This window comes from Elgaria multicarinata, chromosome 1 (assembly GCF_023053635.1).
Source record: "Elgaria multicarinata webbii isolate HBS135686 ecotype San Diego chromosome 1, rElgMul1.1.pri, whole genome shotgun sequence".
Lineage (NCBI taxonomy): Eukaryota > Metazoa > Chordata > Lepidosauria > Squamata > Anguidae > Elgaria > Elgaria multicarinata.
Window position 1 is genome coordinate 185,239,914 of NC_086171.1, and position 26,427 is coordinate 185,266,340.

General features: G+C 43.9%; 1 protein-coding gene across 1 annotated transcript; it reads left to right on the forward strand.

Moving 5' to 3' along the window:
• The first annotated feature begins 651 nt into the window (after positions 1 to 651).
• MYBL2 (MYB proto-oncogene like 2) lies at positions 652 to 24,218 on the forward strand. Its single transcript, XM_063145421.1, has 14 exons — positions 652 to 674; positions 2,390 to 2,477; positions 3,673 to 3,741; positions 3,949 to 4,041; positions 5,556 to 5,776; positions 5,926 to 6,082; positions 6,837 to 7,109; positions 8,410 to 8,805; positions 10,947 to 11,086; positions 13,649 to 13,748; positions 16,401 to 16,514; positions 18,682 to 18,798; positions 21,005 to 21,154; positions 23,830 to 24,218. The coding sequence occupies exons 1-14, from the start codon at positions 655 to 657 to the stop codon at positions 23,956 to 23,958; spliced, it is 2,067 nt and encodes a 688-aa protein (XP_063001491.1). The 5' UTR covers positions 652 to 654; the 3' UTR covers positions 23,959 to 24,218.
• Positions 24,219 to 26,427: the final 2,209 nt, after the last annotated feature.

The window sequence follows — 26,427 nt, forward strand, 5'->3', positions numbered from 1 at the left end:
CTCCATATAGTATGGGATGCTGATTGTTCTTTGTTCCATGAAGATGCTATTATCCTTCTAGCAGCAACACACATGAAAGTAAGGAGTTCTTTATGGGCCACTTTTTTATTTTTCCTTCAAAAATGGCTAATAGGGCAAATTTGGGGGGAGAAGTCAATTTTTTGTTGAATGCATGGCCGTGCTGCTTGCTGGTCCTTTGGGAAGCCTTGTTTCTTTTACATAGATCCGGGGTGTTTTGTTCACTTTCTCTCATTTTATTTCGGTACTAATTCTAGATACAAAATTACGACTTGCCCGCGCGCGCCACTTTCCTCGCTTTTCCCGTCTTCCTCCTCCTCCTCCCTCCCAATCATGCTGTGTTTATCGTCACTCTCGCGTCGGCAACGTCATGACGCCGGAAAAGGTGGCTGGCTGGGGTGGAGTTGGCGCGAGATAGGAAAGTGCCTTTTGGTGTCCCGGGCGGGCGCGAGCGGGCTTGCAGCTGCACCACCGCGGCTCCGCGCGCTCTTCATGGGGGTCTTTTAGGCAGCATCGTCCCCAGCATTGCCGGCGCTGCTGCTCTTGCAGCCACAGCAAGATCTAGCAGCCTCTACGTTCTCTTGGAGGTTTATTTCATTCTTCTGATTCTTTTCTTTTAATACAGGGAAGGACAGGATGTCCCGCAAGGTTCGCTGGTGAGTTGATTGCAAGCATTGGTGTGTGTGTGTGTGTCAAGTGTTGCCCTTGACCCAAATGCATTTTAGTTTTGCTTGGAATATTGGGAGTATATTCCATTTTTTTTTTCGGAAGCCAGTCTCCCCCCACCCCACTCCCCAAGGGACCAGCGCTGCCTCCGATTTGTTGCCCCGTCCCCCACATTAGTGGATCATACCGGGGAAGGGGCATCTGCAATAATTCCATAGATGATTCATTTTGTTCGGGCAAACTGCTGTTAGCTGAAAGGGGGATCTCTTTAAGGTGCTTAAAATGGCCCGCGTGAAATGTCAGGGCGGGGAGAGGAACCTACTGCTTTTTGCGCCAAGCGGTGGGTGGGGGGAGGGAGGCTGAAAGGAAGCGCTTTGCCTCCCTTTCCCCTTAGTGGTGGATTTATTTTGCATGAATCGGGTGTTTCTGCAAAGGGGTGGGGTGGGGGGTCGATTAAGCATCTGCATTTGTGGGCCACGGTTAGGAATGGGATCATTTTTATATTACAGATTTCTCTCCCCCTCCCCCCTCCCCCAGTCTTGCAGAATGCCTTTTGGTACCATTGACAAACATTAAAATGGAATGGTGGAGATTATATTGCTGAATTGGGGCAGGCAGATTCTGATTACAGGGTGGTGTGTATGACCGGGGGTGGGTGGGTGAGAAACCTTTTAAAAGCATGAGGTATTTTTTGTTAAGGCACTGCTAAGAAGGCTGTGTCCTCCATCCAAACTGTAATGATGTGTTAAAGACTGCATAGACTTCCGAAGGCCTGCCTATGAGCTAAACCTCCTTCCTACCGAAATGCTGAACAGGGTTCTGTTTGAAACCCACAGTGAATGAAATATTCCTGGAGTCTATTCATATTCTAATTGGGTGAGGGATAAGGTGACTCCCCGCCCCCACCATTCCTAGCTGGTGAGGCTTGTATGTGAATGTTATTTGTTTTAATGGGTTTTATATCCCACCCTGTCCCAAGCACTTTGGACAAAGCCTAAGTTAATCATTTTACCCTATTGCTGGCTACCAAAAGCCAGTTGGAATAAAAAATGGCTTGTACGGGAAGATGTGCAGGCATGGGCTTTGGCGAGTCTCCAAAGGGAGAGAATTCCCAAGCTGAGGGCAGCCACTGTTCTTGCAAATGGTTCCTCCTTGTTTCTTACATCATTTTCCCATCTAAGGCTGCAATCAATCCTGAGCATACTTGCTACTGGATATTTTACTTAGGAGTGCACATGCTTAGAATCACAGAGTAGCACAGGTATATATTCAAGATTGCTTAGGGTGCAATCCTATGAATATTTAAACAGAGAAAAAGTTTTACAACTCTCAGCATGGGCCAGCCATGTTCTCTGGGAATGCTGGGAGTTGTAGGACATTTTTTCCTGTCTAAAAATGCATAGGATGGAGCTCTTAGCCTGGCTTAGTTGACCCCCAGTACACTTCAGCTATCCTTCTAAATTTATAAACAAGGAGGTTAAAGTGTTTCTCGTACGGTTATAACCCCACCCCACACTTTAAATGAATTCTGATGTATAGACTAGTTTCTCATCTGTGAGTTATTACAGGATGGGGTGGTGGTAGCTGAAAATTTGACCAAACTGTTTCTGCTAAACTGGAATACTGGACCAATGGATAAAGTACTGCTTGGCAGTACCAGAGTAACAAATTTTCTCTCTCCTGCTTTAAACCTTGTTTGCAATAGTGAAGAGCAAGATGATCTGCATTATTTGGATTCAGATATACCTGAACGACGGGATAACCGATGCAAAGTCAAGTGGTCCCGGGAAGAGGTATGCCATGTATAGATCAGGAAGAGCAAAATGGAGTTATAGTGGCTATGGGATGCCAGGCTGGAGCTGGATGGAAAACTCTCTCGGGATATACAGGATGAGCTGCTCTGAGAAATCCCTACAGGAACTGCATGACAGAACTGCAAGAAATCAATAAAATGGGAATGGGACAGGCTTTCCGAATTTGTACAGCAATGAGGACTAGGAACTTGCTTTTAAAAGCAAACAAGCCCAGTTAATCTCAGGATGTGAAGTTCTGTGCTTAAGTATTGCATTTCAGATTGCTGAATATACGCAAACCAGACTTGGCCAAATGATTAAAGGAAAAGTATCTTGATGCACCAGCCCCTGTTGCTGCTGCATAGTATATTGGGCCTGTTCAGCGACATACAGGTCCGCCTGGCGCCTACACTGTACTGCTTTCGTCGCCAGCTGAAGACCTTTTTATTCACTCAGTATTTTAACACTTAATTTTAACTTAAATTTAAATTATACTGTTTTAACTCTGTATTTTAACCTTATATCAATTTTGCTGCGTGGTTTTATCCTGGTTGCGCTTTTTATACTGTATTTCGTAATTGTGTTTTAACCTGTTGGGTGTTTTACTGTGGTTTTAATTTTTGTGAACCGCCCAGAGAGCTTCGGCTATTGGGCGGTATAAAAATGTAATAAATAAATAAATAAAATAAATAAATACAAAGCCATGGTTAGGTTGCTAACCCTTTTGCACTAAATGGTTAGTGAGTGTGTTTAAACTGTGGTTATGCAGCCGCCATGGTTAGGAATGGTTCACCCAACATGCTAAGCCATTAGATTTAGTTCAAAATGCTTAAACATCATGGCTTAGTGTGTCAGCTAAACAGGGTCAATAAAATACTTATTGTTATTATTATTATTATTATTATTTCCATACCATCCATATCCAAAGTTCTCTGGGTGGTTTTAAGCTAGCAACTCAGTTTGTTGGGTGACACATAGGGATAGCTGAAATGTCATGTTAGGTGATGAAAGAAGCCAGTGGTTCAAGCCTTTTGGCATGCTATATATAGTCTCTGCTGTCACAGTGCCACAAACTACTGACTTACCCTCTTGTTTCTGAAATATGTCATTGGAGTATGAGGGAAGCACTTTCCAAACAGCATGTTGTGACCTGTGTTCTTTATGTGTGAACGGCTGACCGCGTTGCTCTTTGCAGGATGAGCTGCTGAATTCACTGGTGACACAGTTTGGACATGACTGGAAGTTCCTAGCGAGCCATTTTCCTGTAAGTGGAACTTTTCAGCAGAGTGGAAGGTTTTCCTCCAGTCTTGGTTGTTGTTTTTTATTATTTTTAGTAGAGACAAATAGAAGGCAAAGTTAACAAAATCAAGCTGCTAGCTAAATAAGGTTGCATTCTCTTTCTGTGTGTTTCTTTTTATGCTTGCCCTAGCAATCTTTCCTCTAATGTGTATCTATTTAAATTTGCTTATAGAACCGCACTGAACAGCAATGCCAATACCGCTGGCTAAGGGTGTTAAATCCTGTCCTTGTTAAAGGTCCTTGGACTAAACAGGAAGATCAAAAGGTAAGTTATTTCCCAGTGTTGACTTTTATTGTTGTAGGAACAGGAATTCCATCCTCTGTGTGTTATTAATGGACTCTGTCTTGCAGGTAGAATCCTTCTTTAGGTCTGAGTGATGGTGGAATGTCTGTATGTTATTCCACCATGACAAGGCTCAAGTTAAAAGAAAAATTACAGTGAGAACAATGATTTCCTAGTTTAAAACCATCAGGAAGACTGGTTGTAGGTCCCAAACTATCACTGGCTTTGTTCGTGTTGTTCTAAAGATCTATCAATGTTTGCTGCTTTTCTTTGCTTATGAAATGCAGGGTCAATTTTGTCTAAGGAAAAGGTTCCCAAGTTACTGCTGACTTGTTTCTTAAGTATCCCTGTGAAAAAATGCACAGAGCCTTATGCTGGGTTATCTCTACAACTGTAACCACTATATTTAGACTGCTATGCAGAGTCTACACACATGCAACTATGCACTCCACCTAATTGGAAACGCTGCTTTTCCAAGGAGCTCGATTTTACGGAGAGAGCCCTTCGCGTGCAGTTGTCCATGCACAGACTCCAGGCAGACATTGAATTGATCATGTGTACATTGGGAATAGAGCCTACTACCATGATCTCTCTCTTCTAACATGTGTCATAGTTATGTTATATTGATAGAGCTAGAGAGAAAAGTTGTTGGAAAAGCTTTTGATAACAGGCCGTTTCTAGATCAGAAATAGGACAGACTTGAGTAGACGTGAGCGAACTCGCCAGTGCCCCCCTGCTGCCTGCCCCTGTGCACCAGGCGGTGTGAGCCCATGCTCTGAAATCAGGCACTCCCCCTTCTTGCCTCAATGGCGGCCACCATTGACACAACACGGGGAATTGTGCGATTTTGGGAGCCTCTAAATTGCACACTTCCCTCTCCCCATGCCAATGGCGGCCTTAAAGGCCCCACTGATGCAAGGGCAAAGGTGCAAATGGAAGGGTGCAATTTACAGAGTTTCCCAAAATTGCGCAATTCCCCTGTTGCATCAACGGTGGCCACCATTGACGCTGGAAGGGGAAGCGTGTGATTTCGGCACATGGGGTCCACGCTCATGTTGGGAGCGCCTGACTAGTTCAGGGAAGGGGCAGATGCGGGGTGGGTGGGTTTCCGCCTGACTCCTGGACCTAGTCGGATTCTCGCAGCATTCATAGATTTGAGCAGATATACATTGCCAAAGTCGCTATAGCCCTGGTCTGATCTTCATGCCTTCTCCATAGGCTGGGTGGACTAGCTTGAGAAGTCGTCCTAATTGCATTTTTGTTTGACTTTGTTCTACAATGTGTGACTGTCATCTGCATCACACTGGCATGGATGCTCATATGAAGGGTGGGACAATGGAGGATCCAGACATCTAATCCTGATTGCTTGCATTTAAGGAAATTGGGAGTTCTCAATAACTTTTATCGGTGCATCCTTAACATCAGTGAATGCAAAGGACAAACAAACTACAGGCAAGAGAATATTTTGTAACCGTCCGTCTTATTTCTGATGCAAGGTCATTGAACTGGTGAAAAAATATGGCACAAAGCAATGGACGCTCATAGCCAAGCACCTGAAAGGCCGGCTGGGAAAGCAGTGTCGGGAACGCTGGCACAACCACTTGAACCCCGAGGTGAAGAAGTCATCATGGACAGAGGTGGAAGACCGTATCATCTGCGAGGCACACAAGGTTCTGGGGAACCGATGGGCTGAGATTGCAAAGTTGCTGCCGGGGAGGTAAGCTCCTTCCTCGGTATGAAGGCCTCTTGATTTGTTCTGAATGAAAATGGGCTGGCTCAGTTGAACAGGGGAATGCCAGGCTGCTTCTCCTGTGGTGATTGGCCGTTCGTGCATGCATGCACACATTCCGCTGTCTATTTTTACAGGACTGACAATGCTGTGAAGAACCACTGGAATTCCACGATTAAAAGGAAGGTGGACATAGGAGGCTTTCTTAGTGAAACCAAAGAACCAAAGCCCCTCTATTTGCTGGTGGAAGTGGAAGGCAAAGAAAGCCAAACTGCCCTGGAAGGTGAAAACCAGGTACTGCCAAACAATTCTCTGTCTGCCCACAACCAAGGAAACTTAGTTCTTGTAACACTGTAAAATAGTAAGGTTCCCCCCACCCCAGCCCCAGACTTCCAGGTGAGTAAATGTCACAATACTCAATGTAATCTTAAATTAATCTGCCTGTATATGCATGAGGTTGCAAATTTCATTTTTGCATTTGTGTAATTTATTTTTGTGAAACCACTTTAATTCAGTGGGTCAAACAGTGGCTGAAGGAAGGCTGATAAGGAAAGGCATGCTGGACGGTGTTCTCCGTAACTGCTCAACTCTTCCGCATCGTGAGACACAGTTTGCTTTGTGTAATCCAACTCAGCCTTCCTCAATGTGGCACCCTCCAGATGTGTTGTACTACATCTCCAGTCATCCCCAGCCAGACTGGACAAGGGCCATGCAATCTGGGCATGATGGGACTTGTTAGCTTAACAGGGAAGTGAAAAAGGCAAGGGGTGTGAGTTCTGAGCAAGCAAGATTTCATTTAGCAGCAGGCTTAGAGGAAGGAACCAATTTATTTTCTGGTTTCGAAACAGGTTGTTCCTTTGTGCATTTCTTTGTGCAGGATTTGAATGAAGTTTACACAAGCCTTGATTTAGTCCTGTCAAGTAGTTTGGGCCTTTCCCTCCTGATTCTGGTACCTAGTTTTTGCAACCTTGATGCTCTTTGGCTGCAGCTGAGACATGGCTTTTGTCGTTGCTTGGTAATGATGCGAATTCTCCTTCACCTTTCACAGCAAACCTTTTTAACCAACTGGCCTGTTCAGGCCTTGGACATCAAAGAGGAGGAAGCCACAGACGAAGAGCCGGTTGGCTTGCAAATGCTACCTTCGGAGCAACTCGCCGAAAGCCTGGCAGAAGAGCATATCCAGGGAGCACCAGGAAGCACGGCACCCGACAGTGCTCTGGAGGAAGGCTCCTCCGCATACACATGGGTGGTTGAAGCAGGCAGCTACTTGTGCACCACCGCAGTCCCAGCCATTACAGAAGCTCTGGACATGATCGAATCTGTAAGAGGCAGATTGGTGTACATTGCCAGACCAAAGTCAAGGGTGGGGAGTTTGCATCTGGGCTGTGCTTATCCTCAGGGATTCTTCGTCTGCAGGGAATTGTCAAAATCCTTGGAATTCCATCTCCCCGGACCCCCCTCCCCCTGCCCAATAGCTTACTATGGGGTTTTGTTTTCTTGGCTGAGAGTCTAGACATCAGTATATGTTGAAAACTGGAAGAAAAACAAACCATATGCACTGTACCTCTCCCCTCCCCAGTATTTTGAACACTGTGTGATTTAAGGGGCTAACTCTTGTGTCTCCAGAGTGGTGCCCAGGGATACCTCTTTTGGTGTTTGCCAGGCTGTCTGCCTCTCCTGATTCTTATTTTATTTTCAAATGTTCTTCTTCTTTAAACTGGGAGGTTGGTATGCTTCAGGCAAGGTGTTGCCCTCTGGTGTCATCTTTATTTGTGTTTTGGAGCTCAGCCCCTACATTTTCTATGTAATTAGGTTCCGGGGCAAGTTACTTTTCTTTTTCTTAATCTGACCAATTTTTCTTCCGTGAAATGGATGTTTTGCGACCAGCCGTGGCCACCATGGCAGCCATTTTATGAATGTTAGAGTGCTCCTGCCTCCTAGGCAGATGTTTTGTGAAAGCGCCCTCAAACACTCTCAAAATTCCAAATGTGCCCACTGACCCAAACAGTTTGGGGACCCCGATAGCTTCCAGTTCAGTATGTTGTGAATGAATACAATCTCACAGTAAAGTGCGACATATCTGTGAAAACTTTGTCTTAATGTGAATGTGGTAGCTGGCAAGCTTCATCCAGAGTATGTTTACTGTATCCAAATTTTAGTCAAATATTAGTCGCAGATCTCCATTCTAGGATGTGTGATTCATGGTGCTTAGGCAATTATGGTGTTTGTGTATAGGAAAATTTAGACCTATACCAACCCCACTGTTGTAGTCATTCCCTTTGAAGAGGAGTTGCTTGAGGGTGAAGCCCAATAATATAAGCAAGATAATATCCAGCTGGGGTCTGCAAATTTTAGGCCAAAACATCTGGAGGGTCACAAATCCCATCATCTCCCATCTTTGGCTATGCTGGCTAGAGGTGATGAGAGTTATAGGTCAAAAGAAGTTGCCCACCTCTCGTTATATAGGAAGAAAAGTGATTCTACAACTGAGCTGTGCATTTAATATATCATAATTCAGTTTAAGTATTGGTCCTGAGTTATTCTTCCACCTCTTCCCCGTACTGTGTCACTACAGTTTTACCGTTGTCTCAGACTATTTCTCAATTTTCTTGTTCTGGCAGGACCCGGATGGTTGGTGTGATCTGTCTCAGTTTGACCTGCCCGATGACCTGTCTGCAAGTAATAGCAACAGCCCGGATAGGCAAACATCCATCAAGCCCTACTCCTCCTCGCAGAACGTGACAGAGTACCGTTTGGATGGCCACACCATTTCGGATCTGAGCAAAGGCAGCAAGGGCGAGCTCATCCCCATCTCCCCGCGCACGGACATGAGCTTCGGCACCCCACCTTCCGTACTGAAGCGTCAGAAAAAGAGGAAGATCAGTCTCTCACCGGTTTCAGAGGGTGGCACCAGCACTAGTCTCTCCTTCCTGGACTACTGTAACAGCATGACCCCTGTCAAGAGCACCCCTGTCAAGAGCACCCCTGTTAAGACACTGCCGTTCTCCCCTTCCCAGGTGAGTAGGTGCCAGGTGACTCACGTGTGGGCACTGTGACTACTTCCATGTACCATATTTTATCTTGTGGCAAATCGCCTTCTTATATTCTTGTGATGTCATCCATTTTTGTGGCTAGCTGCAGCCCACCCTGTTTTTACATGAGGGAACTGCTTACTTGGGTTGTGGAAGTCAATATGAATAAGAGATGGGTGAACAAGTGATGTTTGCATTCGTCCAGATTCTCTGAACATCAGTTCCACGATCTTCTCATCTCGTTTGCCGCAATCATTTCAATCTCCGTTCAATTCGTATGAATGACAAAAATTGTGGGCATTGAACGGGAAAATAGCACAAACAGTTGTGTATTTTCCAAAGTTGCACAACTTCACCTGTAGACTAAAGGGAACAATTGTGAACTGTTCGTTCGATAAAAAATTGCATATTTTTGGAATCTGACCACATGCTTGACAATTTGCAAACATTTTTGGAGAACACATTTTCCTCCTTGCATCTGTGAACGGGGCTTGTTCATCTATTTTGTGAGCACAAGCACAGTTCTTGTACATTCCTTGGTATATTTACAAAATTGCATTAGAGCCTGTTTTTCAATTATGTTTTTTTTTAAAGTCATGGAAGTTGCTCCTCTATTACTACTACATTGGGAGGAACAATCCAATGGCCGCTAGAAAGCATCTGGGGTGGGTGGGCATAGGATTCCTGGATCCAAAGTCAGAGGCAGGGCTCTGACCTCAGATCTGGGAATCTGCACACACTCAGCCAGTGTGAAAAGAGCTCTGTGGGCTGCCCCTCTGGGCATTCCGCTTACTCTTGAGGAGGTGTCTTTCAGTATGAGTTTCTTATTGGTCTCTTGGAATGCCTGCCTAGAAAAAGAAAGTGCTGTTCAGTGATCTAGCCTTCCTTGGCCCTGACAGAAACCATAATTCAAAGATATAAAGGGGCCCAGGTATTTCATGCTGGTACTGATAACTTAACATAGACAAAGGATATTTAAGAATGTGCTTTCTTAAAGCCTGACTGGGTTTGGACGACATGATAACCAATAGTCAATGGTGGGTTAAATAGTCAATGGTTGGTTAATGTGTTGTCTGTCTGTTGGTTATTCGGCTGAGATAACTAGTGTGCTTTCCTGCTCCCCGCCCCCCCGGCTGCACCCATTGGTGCCTGAAAGGGGCTCTTAAGAGACCTTTTCAGGCACCAATGGGCGCCTGGGGGTGGGGGAGGAGAAGGGTTTTCCCTTTCACTCCCATGGCAGCTGCCATTAGAGTGGAGAGGTTTTAGGTGTTCAAGCATAATGGGTGTGTGTGTGTGTGGGGAAAGCCTTTAAGACCTCCATTGTGGGGCGGGGAGGAGGACTAATGGAATTTCGCCACGCCCAACAGGACCACTGCTGCAAGGGACCATTTCTTTCTTTATTATTAGAACATTTGTATTCCGCCCTGTATTGCAAGGATCTCAGGTTGGCACATAGATAAAATCATACAAACAATATAAACAATAAACATACGCAGCTGAAAACACATTTAACCATTAATAAGCTAAAACCAGTATAGAATTTAAAAACAGTAAAACCAATTAAAATTATTTGCAGGCTTGATGAATGTAGCCATCAAAGGCTTTGTTAAAAAGCCATGTCTGAAAATCCACTGGGCGTGTTCTGCAGGGCCCGAGAGGGCCGAGCGCAGGGCGTCTGGCAAGCTCTCAGGTCCCTGCGGATTTTCGACCCATCCCTAGTTCTGCCTCTTGAGGAAGGAAGACTCCAGCATTTACGAGAGGGGACAGGAAGCTCTGTAAGGCATCCTCCACAGTGCACACATGATCTATGAAGACTACTCAACCCTGAAGCTCTAGAAATGACTGACACTGCCCAATCCAATGCATATTTAGGCATATTCATTGCTGGCTGGGGAATGCTGGGAGTTGTAGGACTTCTGTCTAAACATGCATAGGATTGTTCCCTAAAATGGCCTTTTTCTCTTGGAAAATGATTGTGGTCTTTCTGTGTTGTCATCTTGTATCAAAAGTTCTTAAAAACCAAATCCATTTCTTAATCCAACAAAATTAACCAAACTCCTTTGAGAGCTTTCTTCTGCCTTATGTGTGGTGCCGCGTTTTTATTATTTCTTCACTTGATTTGGCAGTTCCTGAATTTTTGGACCAAACAAGACACTCTTGATCTTGAGAACCCCTCCTTAACTTCCACGCCTGTGTGCAGCCAAAAAGTGATAGTGACAACCCCACTACACAGAGACAAGACACCGTTGCTCCAGAAAAACTCTGCGTAAGTCTTCTTTTCTTCCCATTGTTCTCACTTTACCTTGTATCCTGCAGTCAGGAAGGTCTGGATTTCAGTGTGATACGTCTGGGCCTAGTGGTGGGTGTGAGCACACCTAATCCTATAGTAGTAGTAGTCAAGCTAAGGTGGCATGAATGTAGATGAGAAATCACTGTGATCCCATTCTAAGCCGGACTGACACTTCTACAAGAAAGAATGGGATAGAGTAATGTATCATCAACAGCTCTTCCCTTCCATACCTTTAGAGTTATTCCAGGGTAGTAGTGGCAAATGTAAGGCCCTTCTTTGCACTGGATTGAACTATTCAGGTACCTAGCCCATCACTGAGGATGTTGTTACTACTCTTTGAATGAAAATGTACTTGTAGGCTGTTGCTTCTGCAAGTCCTTTTGGGACTTGAGGTCATTGGGGAGAGAAACCTTCTTTTCTCTCTGCATCCAGTATTTCTGGTAGCCAAAGGTTTGTAGTGGTATGAAAGAATTGATTCCAGGGGTGATGTGTGGCCTAAGGGCAAATTGGGATTTAGCTATAGGAGAACAAGGAGAGATTTTAAGATCCCTCCTCTAGTTGGTGTTCAGGCATTGTTAAACGCTTTTGCATTTTTATGTACGCTGGTAATTTTATTGGGTTACTTGTTTGGGAATGATGGGTGTTGCATTTGAATGGAGGCTTGAAGCAAAAACAATTGAAATTTCACTTGTTAAGAAACTGGGAAGTGTGTAAGGGAATGTTAGTGAATTACTACTATGTACGATGGATTCCAGCAAGAGCTGATGTGGCCACTGGCAGTGACATGAATTGGAAAACTTCTTGGAAAATTTTCCGGTGCTTAATTATTCCACAGAAAATTGCCCATTTGTAAACATGATTGTTCCTTAAAATTGAGTAAACAGCCATGGTATGTACAGTTCTTTGCATGTGCTAAAATTAGTATGCCGACAGTTTTCAGTGCCTTTGGTTTATTTCCTTAACTGTAAACATTGTAATGGAAGTATCTGCTATTATCTTTACATTTTTACAAGAATTCCTATTAAAGTAACTTCCACATAAATCTTTTAATTTGTTTGGATATAACATTTAAACTACATGATGGCTGCAATGCTACACCTGTTTACTTGGGAGTAGGCCCTTTTGAAGTCATTGGGACTTCTGGGTAGATAGGTATAGGAGTGCACAGTATAGGATTGCACGGTGTGCTTTATTTAATTTTTGCCCTAATCAATCAAAGTATTTCAGTTCAAATATCTATGGCCCTTGGGACGTAGCATGAGATACTTTTTTAGTTTTGTTTACTAAGTAGTGGTGAAATAAACCTATTAAATTGATTTATACTCTGTTTACGCCATTGCGAAATTTTCCAGAAAATCCACTTCACTGGCCACTGGATGATTTTTGCTTGGTGTGGTGATGGTTCATGTGAATGCTCTGTCACATCCCGCATTGCAGCCGCAATCTGTTGACTCTTGAGTTGTCCCACATTACAAAGGGATTCCAGGAAAGGGGGTGGGATGTGTGAACTGCAGTTCTATCACTTTTCTAGGTCACAAAGGAGAGAAACACATTCTCAGGATGCAAAATAGTTTATTCACAAAAAGCCCCAATGTGTTTCGACCTGTTCCTTATTTTGAGGCCTTCTCTTAGAAAAGAAATGTCTGTAGGGTTTCTTCCAGCCAAAAGATTGTCTCCTGTATGCATCTACCGGTGACTATTTTGCATCCTGAGAACATATTTTTCTCCTTTGTGACCGGCTTTGGATGCTCATCTCCTTCTGCTTTTTTCAATTTTCTAGCCATTTGTTGACCTCCATGCATTTACTCTATGCCCATAAGAGTAGTGGGATGATGTCTGCTGGCTATACCTCCAATTTCACATAATTCCTGACATAGAGGGCCTAACATAATTCCTTTTGGCAGTGTGAGGGTAAAGCAGAACGTATGTGCCTGCAGCTGTACGCATAAGAACATGAGAAGTGCCATGCTGGATCAGACCAAGGGTCCATCTAGTCCAGCACTCTGTTCACACAGTGGCCAACCAGCCATCGAACAAGGACCAACAAAGCAAGACATGGTGCAACAGCACCCTCCCACCCATGTTCCCCAGCAACTGGCGCACACAGGCTTACTGCCTCGAATACTGGAGATAGCACACAACCATCAGGGCTAGTAGCCATTGATAGCTTTCACCACATAGAAATGCTCAGAGCATCAGGATCCCTGTGTGATCCAGGGGTTCCCATTGACATGAGTATGTACATATAGAAGCTCCCCTTTACAGATGTTCTTAACATGCGGACATTGGGGGATGAGGCCAGCAGGGTGTTGGGGGCAGGGCTAGCAGGTGTAACCTTGCCCCCTCCAGGTATAAAGTAAATATGTGGAGGGAAATGAGCGAATAGGGGTTCTGTGACAACTAAGAGTATTCCCAATGCTCTCTTTCTCTCTGCCCCAAGCAAAACTGCCCTATGGTGGCTTCATTACTTCAGCCGTTCATCTGAATCCAACCATGTGCTGCAAATCCAGAACTCTTTCCCCTCTTTTGCCATTCCAGGTTTGTGACACCTGATCAGAAATACACAGCAGACAACACACCTCATACGCCCACACCTTTCAAGAATGCGCTAGAGAAGTATGGACCCATGAGGCCTTTGGTATGTTTTCAGTTATTTCAGGAATCCTTCTTATGCTGTGTTTTATTATGCTTCCAGTGTTGTGATCTCCTAGAACACCTCAAGGATGGACACTAGAAAGATTTAAGCAATATCCCAGTATTCATCAGAGATTTCCTTATAGAACCATAGAATAGTTGAGTTGGAAGGGGCCTATAAGGTCATCGAGTCCAACCCCCTGCTTATCGCAGGAATCTACCTTAAAGCATACCTGATAGATGGTTATCCAGCTGCCTCTTGAAGGCGCTAGTGTGGGAGAGCCCACAACCTCCCTAGGTAACTGGTTCCATTGTCGTACTGCTCTAACAGTCAGGAAGTTTTTCCTGATGTCCAGCTGGAATCTGGCTTCCTGTAACTTGAGCTCATTAGTTTGTGTCCTGCACTCAGGGATGATCGAGAAGGGATCTTGGCCCTCCTTTGACAGCCTTTCAAATATTTGAAGAGTGCTATCATGTCAATCTTTTCTTTTCCAGGCTAAACATGTTGCTCAAATGAACTGATCCTTCATATACAAACTGAAAGAAGGGCCTGGGGTTATGTTAATACTAGGTATTCTCCATTGGAATAAACATGTCATTTGTATTGGCCTATCTGATGGCTTTATGCTTCGCTGAATAATGTTTTCTTTAATATATATTAACAAAATACATCCCAAATGCTATGTAACTTAGTTTCATTGTGACCTTCCAACAAACCAAAAGAATAATGCTGTTTTATTTTCTTTTTCTCTGCTATGGATTCATGTGGTTTCCCTATTTTTAGATATCTTTTCTTGAATGCTTTATCAAACAATGAAATGAAGTTATGAAGCCTTTAGCTTTCTACCTTTTTGTCCTTAATGTGGAAGATAAATAGTCTGAGGTTGCTGATTTTCCTATAGTTCTCAGGCTATTGCAATTTTCAGCCATAATTCTTTCCTCAAAACTACATGTTGGCTTTCCCCTTGAGCTTGAGCTTGTAGGTATTCTTGGGAAAGCATTAGTGCTGAGAAGAGAGTGCCTTGAGAGTCTCTACAACCCCAAATCCTGCCAACTAAGGGCCAGTTTCAACAGAGTGGGGCTATTCAGGCAAGATGCTAACCCATGAGTATGGATTGTTTTGAACTGTGGGTCAGCGTGTTGTCTAATGCAGCCAGAATGGCTTGTTAACCATGCAGCATGGCTTATTTTTCTCAAACAAGCCACCTTGGTTTGCTGTTGGCTTGGTCAGGGTGGTTAACAAACCACCCTGACTACGTTCGAACAACATAACCCGCAGTTCAAAACAACCCACACTCACCCACTGAGTGTGGGTTAGCATGTTGTGTGAACAGCCCCAAAGCCTTGTTTGTCGTTCTGTATTATTATTATTATTATCATCATCATCATCATCATCATCATCATCATTTATATACCACCCCATAGCCAAAGCTCTCTGGGCAGTTTACAAAAGTTAAAAACAGTGAACATTAAAAACAAATATACAAAATTTAAAACCATAAAAAGCATAAAATACAAACAAAAACAGACAGTTAACCACTGCATGGATCACTATGATAGTAATCCATGCAGTTGCTCTGATGTTGTAAAGGCTCTTGTCCTGTGTATTAGTGTGCGTGCATGCTATCAGAGTTGGTGCTTGATCCATGCCTCAGTGTAGCCTTCCCTAACATCATACCCTCCAGATGTTTTGGGCTACAACACCCATTGCCCCTGATTCTGGCTGAGGGTGATGGGAGTTGTAGTCCAAATATATATAATGTAGGGCACCACATTGGGGGAAGACTGCCTCGCTTTATGCCAGGGGTGCAGAACCAGCCCAAGAGCTGAATTCCATTTCTGAGATGCCCTTGCGGGCTGCATTCCAGAGGTGGATGGGGCCAATGTCCCTCCCTCCTCCAAAAGACAAGACCATAGATGCCAGCATATTTTAGCTAAAAGCACATACTGCCAGTAACTAAGCTTTAGGATAGCTATTTTTAGAATGGGGGTGGGGACTGAATAAAAGCCAGAAACTACCAAATGTTCAGTAGCCAAGGGAAGGGCTTTCTGGGGACCCCCGGAAGACTGGATTTGGACACTGGGCCAAAGGTTCTGCACCCCTGCTGTATGTTTCGGCACATAGTGGGGAACCGTTTTTCTTTCAAGGGCCACATTCCCAAAGGGGTAATTTGTCAGGGACTGCATGCTGGCAGTGGGCGGGGCTGGAGCCAGAAGTGGGCAGGGCCACCTCTTTTCCATACTGTTTCTGCCACTGGGAAAAGGACTGATTGCACTTGCCCGAGGTTTGAAGGGCTTGCTTGCAGAAGGCTTTTGAAATTAGGTGGAGGGCTGCTGGTTGCCCACCCTGTTCTAAAGTGTCAAAGCGGTCGCTGCCCATGGTAGAGGCCATGTCTAAGTCACCTGTTAGTTTCTAGCTTCATCAGGACCCCCAACGTTTCTGGGGAGCCCTCCTGCCACCCCCTACCCACTCCCTCCAAATCTTTTGTTCATGGGTGGGTGAGGATGCCATTGTGGAAATGGACGGAAGTGCTCCTTCAGGGTGAAGTGAATATGTATCTGATGCCACCGAGCTGCCAATCCATACCATCGAAGCTGCTCTGCTCGTCACCATGTCCTGCTTTGTTTTTCTCCTCCCCTGTATCACTAACGGCAGCCACAAACACCTAACCTGGAAGAGGATTTAAAAGAAGTTCTGCGGAGCGAGACGGGTATTGAGCTCATCATAGAAGATGACGTGAAGCCAGAGAAACAGAAGAGAAAGCAGGGCGTAAGTGTCTCATTTAGCATTCCTATTACGTATATATTCGGCCTTTTCAAAAGCATCATAATGCTTGAAATATGCAGAATCTGCCCAGGACATTAGTGGGTGGCAGATGATTACAGGGTGCAGGGGTTTGACCCATTCTGAGTGGTGTTCTTTCTTGAGTAATGCCAGCTTTAAAATGTCCACATTACATTTTCCTCTTGAAACGAATGGTTTTGGGTATAATATTAATTCTGGAGCCGGAACTCAAAACTAGTAATGTGGTTTTCAAACTCTCTACCTTAATTGAGTCCTTCCCATATTGTCATGTCTGTGAAAGCCCGTATGTTGCAGGTGTAGGGGACCTTTTTTTTTCCTGTCCCAGGCCACATTCCCTTCAGGTTAATCTGTCAGGAGCCTTATGATGTTGGTGGGTCGGGCCATCCTTTTTCTCTCTTTTTTTGGTTTGCCTCTTTTCTCGGAGGGATCAAATTGCTCTTGCAAGGGGCTTTTGAAATTAGGCCAAGGGCGGCAGGTTGCCCACTCCTGTTGTAGAGGATCCTGCAGTGTGATCTAGGGCAGGGGCAGGCAGAAGATAGATTAGGAACTGCTGGTAGATCATTGGATGATTTTGCAGTAGATTAGCAAAGCTTTCTGACTCCTAATTGTATAAGAAAAGCAGCAACAAAAGTTTTCCAACACCCCAAAATTAGACGGCTAGAATCCCTGGTTTGTAGTCAGTTGGCTGTGGATTTGTGTTTGCATATGCAAGTCATTTCACTGTAGGCCCCTAGGGTGCTGTCAGTAATTTGCTTTGCCCGCTGAGACACTGTTTTGCAGCTGTCTCCACCCCTACCACTTTTAGGTTCTCCTGTCTCTGGTTGATGAGTTTCAGGGTTCCAGTAAAAAAACCCAACAAAGTAGGTCCCACAAGCTGGGAACCTGCCCACAAATTGTAGGGCACATATTCCGTTCCTGTGGGGCAGTGGGCAGGGTTGTCGGGAGTGCAGCTGTATCTTTTGCGGGAAGATCGGCAGAGGAATCTCAGAAAATAGTTTGGGAACCATGCCCTACAGTGCTTGCTAAAAGTGTTGACAAAAAGCATTTTGTAGCATCTGTTAAAAACAAGCAGATTTATTGTGGCACAAGCTTTTGTGGACTAGAGCCCAATTCATCAGCTTTCTAGTCTAGACTACAAAAACTTATGCCACAATAAATCTGTCAGTCCTTACAGTGCCATGAGGCACTTTTTAGTGTTGGATGTAACAGGCTGACATGGCTCTCAAGTCAGAATTTGCTAAAGATGCAACATCTTGGGATTGAGACTTTAGTAATAGCCCGAGGTTACTTAAAGCATCTGTTTGTAACAATCCCTGCTGAGTTTAGGGCACTAGTGCAGGTGCCCAAGACATATTTTGTCCATAGGAATTAAATGTTGGAGCTGGCAATCTCTGCTTTAGCCATCTTTGTACTGATAGGGTTGGTTTGGTTTGGTTTGATTTGATCTTAACTCAAAGTCCTCACTGCTGAGCCAGTATTGTATCTCTGCCAGCCTGTTCACCTTAACCGCTGAGGTAGTCTTTGTTAATACCATAACTGTAATAGCTTCCCGTGCTCAACGTTAGTGTAGAAGACATCTGTAGTAATTGTGCTCAAATAAACTCATTCTCCATAATGTGTCCAAGTGGCTTAGCCTTCACAGTGGTCTGATTTGATCATAACACTAAGCCTTGAGTGTAGTTTGGTGAAATCCGGGTTGTTGCTGTGTCTGAACCTATCCCTGTAAACAAACCATTGATTGTTAACCAGCTACAAGCCACCAATAGAAGCCATGGTTTGGTGGTGGCTTGTTTAAATCATACCTTGTTGTGATGTCTGAACCCAGAACCATTGGCTTGTTTGCATTGCTGTCTGACCTAAAACAGAGGAGCGCAACAAAAATGAAACTGGTCTGAAGGTGGGCAAAATGAGTGGGAGAGGAACGAGAAATAGGGAAAACAAGCCAGGGTTTCTTCCCCCATCTGCCAGCAACAAACCATAGTTCATGCAAAGCATGACTTAGAGTTATGTGTGAATGCAGCCAGTATGAGACTTGCCTTTTAAAATTTGTATGAGATGCACCTTGATCCTCAAATCCTTGCCTTCAGCTTGTACTGCTTGTTAAGACCTAAATATTCTCTTACCTTTCCAGATGCACAGGAGTCCCATGAAGAAGGTCAGGAAATCCCTTGCCTTAGATATTATGGATGAAGACTTGAAGCTGACAGTTTCCACCATGGCCAAACCTGTTTGCTTCAAAAGAACTCAGGTGAGCCATGATCAGGTGGAGAGTTGGGGGATAGACTTAAGCAGGTGGATCAGAGCCTGCCAGGCATATTAAGTTCATAGACATATGTGCTGGATGTTCTTATTCTATTTTCTTTTGAAGCGGGTTTGTGAGCTATTTACATTCTACAGGACTTCCTTTTTCTTTTGTTTTTTCTGTGAAGGCATAGGATTCGGCACCTGAGAATCTGAAGGTGTTTTTTCCCCTTTTTAAAAATAAGTTTCTGGTCCTCATGGTTAACTCTTGCCCAGTGAGACGTTTTTGGGATGAATATCTCCCTGCTCCCCTGTGCAAATGGGAAAGCCGCTGTTGGGAGGGCTTGGTCAGCAGAATGGCCCACAGGGTAAGGGTTGAAGCATAGAAGCATAGAATAGTAGAGGGGCCTATAAGGCCATCGAGTCCACCCCCTGCTCAATGCAGGAATCCACCTTAAAGCATCCCTGACAGATGGTTGTCCAGCTGCCTCTTGAAGGCCTCTAGTGTTGGAGAGCCCACAACCTCCTTAGGTAACTGGTTCCATTGTCGTACTGCTCTAACAGTCAGGAAGTTTTCCCTGATGTCCAACGGGAATCTGGCTTCCTGTAACTTGAGCCCATTATTCTGGAAGCAACCCCTTCCCTATTGCCATTGCTCTTAATTTAAATTGCAGCCCACCCTGCAGCTGCAGTTCAGTAAGGTGGGGGGAGTTGGCTAGCTACTCCTGTGTCTTGTTTAGTTTGGCCCAAGGATGTCCTCGTGGTGTCACCCCAGCTGTGGATCTAAGCCTCATAGTTGAGAGGCAGAACCATGCTTTGAATGCAGAAGACCCGAAGTTGAAAATCATGCAGCAAGGCTGAGGAAATACTCGAGCAGAGACTTTACAGAGCTGCTTTGAGTTGGTGTAGATAGTCCTGGACGTTCTCGGCTGAAAGGCAGCTTCGTATGTTCTTGTACCACCATACCCCTGAAACGCTGTTGTGCTGCAGTGGTTCTAGAGTGTTGAATTGGGACTTGGGAGATGCAGGTTGAGGCTCACTGCGTGACTTTGGCCATTCACCGATTCTCAGCCTAACCTACCTCACGGGGTTGTTGTGAGGATAAAATGAGGAGGTGGAGAATCCTGGGTTCCTTGGGTTCCTTGGAGGGAAGGTGGGATATAAATGTAATTCATAAATGAATGGGTGCACTCACACACTCTCTCAAAACATTCCTGTTCCATAAAATAGATATCCTTAACTCCATGAGTGCTTAACATCTTTGAACTTGGGTTCTTTTCAGGACTGGCAAAAGACTTGCCGTTTTCCCTAAAATGTTGTTGCAACACATGTCCCTTGCTTGAAGGATTTCTCGCCCTCTTCTGGGTGCTTAAGACTTAATAGGGATGCCGGCAGATATCATGAGAATGAAATGCTAAAGCCAGGGGTGGGCAACTTGTGGCTCCCCAGATGTTTTGGCCTACAACTCCCATCAGCCCTAGCCAGCATAGCAAACGGTGAGGAATCATGGGAACTGTAGCCAAAACATCTGGAGTGCCACAAGTTGCCCACCTCTGAGGTAAACTCTCTAGAGAAAGAGATCCTTGTTTCTAATTATTCCTTTTTGCAGTGCTCAGAACAATAACCCTGATACCCTTATCCATCAGCCATGTTGCCTAACTTCCTTGCCACTGGCACTCCATGACTATGACTGAGGAGGAATGCCACAAGTGTGGTCCTTTTCATTACTGCACAGTAATAGTTACAGAGTAACTTATTCATGGAGACTGATGGATAAGGGTATCAAGGCTTATTCTTTTTGTCTGGAAAGCTTACCCCATGATTGAAAGATAAGAGACCTGTGATGATTACATTAGCTGCTTGCTTTTTAGCACTCTCTTCCTTAAAAAATGATTGAAAGATAAGAGACCTGTGATGATTACGTTAGCTACTTGCTTTTTAGTACTCTCTTCCTTAAAAAAAGAGGATTTGGGAGGAAATAATGGAATCATAGAATAGTAGTGTTGGAAGGTGTCTGTAAGGCCATCAAGTCCAACCCCCTTCTCAATGCGGGAATCCACTTTAAAGCATCCCTGATAGATGGTTATCCAGCTGCCTCTTGAAGGCCTATAGTGTGGGAGAGCCCACACCCTCCCTAGGGAATTGGTTCCATGGTCGTACTCTGAGTGATACCTTCTGTTGTAACTATTGCTTTTCTTTTTTGTTGATTGCAGTCTGTGAACTTCCTTTCGCAGTCCCTAAACGTTTCTTTGTCCAGCAGCAAGCATGACAACAGCTTGCTCAACAGAGGGTTTGTGCACGTGAAGGCAGAGAAGGTCTCATCTTCCAGGAGAATCCAAAGCAAATACAGGCCGCCTGCTCTGGTAAGCATAATCTGTTGTGAAAACTTCCTAGATGCCATGGTTGTGGGGGTTTGATAGGCTTATAATACTAAAAGCTGCTAGCTCTACATTTGCAGATGTCGTGCCCTACTCAAGAGCTAGGCACCGTTGTTACAGGTTGTTCATTGTTAGAAGATTGAGAGACATTTTTCTCCCTCTTTCAAAATACTAGAACCTGGTGTCATCCCATGAAGCTGATTGGTGGGAGATTCAAGACAAATAAAAGGAAGTACTTCTTCACACAGCGCATAGTTAAACTATGGAATTCTCAACCACAAGATGTAGTGATGGCCACCTATTTGGATGGCTTTAAAAAGAGGTGGGATAAATTCCTGGAGGCGAAGGCTATCAATGGCTACTAGCCCTGATGGTTATGTGCTACCTCCAGTATCCAAGGCAATAAGCCTATGTGCACCAGTTGCTGGGGAACATGGGTGGGAGGACCATGTCCTGCTTTGTTGGTTCCTTGTTGACAGCTGGTTGGCCACTGTGTGAACAGAGTGCTGGACTAGATGGACACTCGGTCTGATCCAGCATCAGGGCACTTCTTATGTTCTTAAGATCTATATTTAAATTTGTGAACGGGTTGTGACAGTTAACTTTTCCATCCTACTAGTTGGTAAGAGTTTCCCAGATAGTTCAATGACCAATATATGACCAATATAATCTTTGCCAGTGTCCTATAAATCAACTGCATAAAAAACCCCGTCTTCCATTCTAACAATTCATGTCGATATCCTACAAATACTTTGATGTGCTATTTGTTTGTTTTTCCCCTTGTGCATCTCACAAATTTGGTTTCCGAGCCGCTCCAGTACATTGTCACTCTGCTTAGTGGCAACACCCATCTTCTAAAACCTGGAAATGTTACATAATTGGATATGGGCAGTTGCTATGGAAACACATGTTTAAATAGTATGGTTGTTCTCAGTCTGTCATTATCATTTATTTGCTAGTGTCATTGGCCATTGCAAAAACAAGTCAACTAAAAGTTTTAACTTGTAATACGGCAAACAACATACAATGTACAAAACTGAAACAAAATCTCTTCTAAAGTTTACAAAGCAAAGCAAACACTAAAACCATCAGGTAGGCTGACTGTATACCATTAGAGAAGATGATCCTCAAAATCCTGACCATGTTTTATGCAGAACATTTAATGTTTATCTTTTGTGCTGCCCTGTTCAGAGAGAAACTATTTACGAGGCACATATCTGACTTTGTCAGAAGATGACAGTATTTCAAAGCACCCTGACCAGATCCCCAAATTTTGACTTGTTTTATATCTGTTACTAGTGATGTGGGATTTTCAGAAAATTTTGAAATGAACACTGTTCCTATGGAAGTTATTTGCATAAAGTAATTTGTACTGGAAAATTCTCAGTTTTCTTTGGGAAATGTTCTGATGCCCTAGAGAATGATCAAATTTAGCATGTTTATTTTATTTGTATTTAGGAAACAACAAAACTAAAAAAAAATTGTACCCTATGTTTTTTTTTTTGTCCCATTTACACAAGTATTTGACCAGAAATATTTGAGGGGGGAATTAAAGTGCACTTAATGTGATTTAAAGTTATATTATGTAGACATTTTTATTGGAATACTTGTAAAATGTAAAGACAATAGCATGTACTTCCCTTGTATTGTTAAAATTTAAGAGAAAATCATAGGCACTGAAAACATTGACACACTGAGCACGTTTGGGCAATGCAATAGTCAATGGTGGGTTAACAGGCAACTCCACGGTTGATTATCTAGGGGCTACTCCCCACACAACGTGATTATAATTGACCGTGATGTGGATTAGGGCCAGAGCCGAGTTGACTATTAGTATCCCATCAACCATTATGAGTTCTGCCAGCTGAACTAGAGCAGCAGCCTCCGCTTTGGTCGCTCTTGCCAGGGGACTCTATAGTCGCTGAAAATAACCAACTGTGTGCAACAAAATATTCAATGGTGCCTGACACACAACACGATAACCAATGATTGTTCAAATAGTTAACACTGCACAGCGTTAGTTATTTGCGTTGGTCATTTCAGCTGAATAGCCAACTGGTTTGAAAAAGTGTCAACAGTTAACACAATAACCAATTTTTGGCTATTTAATCCACCGTTAACCCACCATTGGTTATTGTGTTGTCCGAACCCAATAATTAATACATTTTAACAACCCCCAAACTGCATGATATGCTGACAACTACTCATTTATTTCAACAGTTGGGGGCACCTTCAGTTTTGTTTTCACTACTTATTATTTCTCACTGAGACATTTCAATGATATGTATGTATTCTGTTAGGGATAATCACCCAAAAACATTCTCGCTTAGAAATGAAAAAACATCCTTGGAAAATTACCCGGACGTTTTCCAGAAAATTTTCAGTTTTGAATTTTTTCCCCACCCCCATCATTGCCTTTAGCTGGGTTAGGATCCTTACTTGTAAATTATCTTGCCTACAGTGATAGGATGCTTCTTAACTGTAGCAACTTTAGATTTTCTGTTCTTAATACTGCTTGGTACTTACTTTTTCTGTTTCCAGGACTGAGGTAGTGCACAGCCCCCTACTATTTATAAACCTGCATCACGAAGCTTTCCCTAATGTTCCCACTTGTCCAGTGTGTTACTACAGTGTTTGTTTGCTTTTTCTCTCTTCCTTAGATGTCCAGTGCTTGGAAAACAGTGGCTTGCGGTGGTTCCAAAGACCAACTGATCATGCAAGACAAAGCTCGACAGGTCTTGGGAGTGTTGAAACAGAATCACACATCACGAACATTAATCTTATCTTGAAAAATGTTGTAAACTTTTGTAGCTTCTGATTTTTATATGGAAGTAAGGAGCAGAAGAAGACAAGACATAAGACTATTCTCTTCAGTGAGACAATACTGTTCCCTCTTTGTGCCCCTTGACCTCTGCAATAGATGTACTTCATAAATTGCTCTAAATTCTGTGTTCTAAACGGGGTGTAGAAAACGTTTTATTATAATAGAATAAATGTCAGGAGCTGGGCAAAAGCCTTCGGCTTTGTTAGAGTGGAGATGCACCGGTTTTCAACAATCCTTCCCTACCACGCTTGTCGTTTCCATACTCAGAAACTGACAAGCTGTTTCGTCCTTGCCTCTGGCTGACCTGCAAGAGGGAAAAAAGAAGTGAATCCATTTATGGTGAAGAGAGAGCCCTGGATTTCTGGATGTGGTTTTACTTTGGGAACCTTAAGTCTAATTATGTAAAGCCCCTGCCCGTTTCACCTGGCTCTTTTGGAGCTTTTGACTGATTGGAACAGCGGATTGGAACAGAAGGAAGAAGACCTGTTTCCGGTTGGACGCGTCTGCAAACTGCTCATTAGATTGAACTGTGGTCTGTTGCATTAAAATCTCTTGTCCAAAGCATTGCAGTCTAAAAAATAATAAAATCACTGCCTTTATTTAGCTCTGGTATCGATTGCTACCTTTCTATGTTGTGGTTTGCTTTGAGTGTTTTGTGTTTCTAGGTCCAGCAGATGGTGCTGATGCCAACCTTTAGCTCCAAACCAACAGCATGATTCTATCTTAAGGAGCAGGAAAGCTACGATAAGAGAGGTGGTCTGTGCATTGCTGGGAGTGTTATCAGCCTTTATTTCTTCAGTTTCACACCCCTTGCTTGACTGTGTCTGGCCTGAGGTAGGCAGGCAGACAGACCAGAGAGCAACACTGTTCTCAGTTTTATGCTACCCTGCTGTTTATTGTCTGTGGCTTGATGTTTCTCTGAGGGTGGTGTTATCATGGGTTGTGTGGTCAAATTGGTCTTGCGGAATAAGTCGCCATGAACATTGTGAACACTGCCAGATGCCTGAACTGCACTGCAAATCTGTGATCAGTACAGCCAATTGCCATGCTGTAAAACCTCTCGCTGTATGGCACGCAAATGATGAAAATGTCTACAAAATCACATCGCACAGGCACACTGGCCAGAGAGTGGTGATTGACTGCACACTTGGCTAAATTTAGGCTCAGTGGGTAACCTGGGTTTCCCTGCATAATCTCTGAAATGACCTTTGGAGACAATGTGAAATGATAAATAATAATAAAAATTAGGCTGAGGGACACAGTTTTCCCATCCCAGGGTTAGAGGACTGAGCAGATGCAGGAAAGCAGAGATCAAAGCCCCACTCAGAGTTTATTTATTTATTTGTAATACTTCTTTACTGCTTAATATAGTGGTTTACATTCAAGAATGCTTTAACCTTTTAAGTGTTGTATCTGTATCCTGCACACTATAAACATGATATTTGGTACTTTAGAGTTCATGTCTTGAAATAGGAAATTTCTGATTTGGCCAAAAACTCTTGCACCATTACTCCCATTTGGGAAACTGCATGCTTATCTTATACGTCCATCCCCCCCACCCCTGGCCTTAAATAGTGTTGGCAACAGGGGCAGCCCTACCATTAGGCAGGGTGTGGCACATGTTGGGAGGCAGCAGTAAAGTGTTCAAGGAGAGAACTGCCCTGTAGCTTCCTCTGCCCCACCTAAGCTAGCTTGCTGCCTTTAGGTTCAGTAGTGGGTGTCCCATCATCGAAGACAGATTCATCTGCCAGTCCAGTCAGCTTTTGTACATGAAAAGGGAGTGGGTGCCATCTTGTCCTTCACTTGAGCCATCCCCCCTGTGATCCTCTGCATGTTGTTGAGACTGCAGCTCCCATTGGCCCTAGCCCCCAGCATAGCCATTGGTGAGGGGACCATGAGAGTTTTAGGCTAAAATGTTATCCATCCCTGCTGTAAAGCCTTGTAAGTCACCATCTCTTAGTCTAATGGCCCTATCCTACCTCAGAAGCTTGAGGTAAAAAGTGTGGCTTGGAAGGAAAGAGGAAGATTGATGTAACAAATGTTGGACTACTTTGCAAAGAAGTAAGTGTCAGTTAAAGGAAAATAGCTTCTTGGTAAAGTACATAGGTGTGCCCAAGGGGTGTGCCCAGGCACAATGTCTTAAGCAATAAGCACCAAATTGAGGGAGCCATTGAATAGGGGGGATCCAGATGTAGCAGGAATAGGCCTCCAGCTGCTCCACTGCCATTGCCCCCAACAGTGCGCCGCAGCAGCAGGATCGAAAAGGAATCACTGTGCTGGGAGCCACGTTTCAGAGACCAGCAGGAGGGACCTCATAATATCCCCTCATAAGCCCGTCCTCTGGCCAGTGTCACCACAAGCCCTGCCAATTCATTTATTTAATAAATGAATAAAAAATGTCCTTTACGATCGAGTAAATAACTTCAAAAAAATA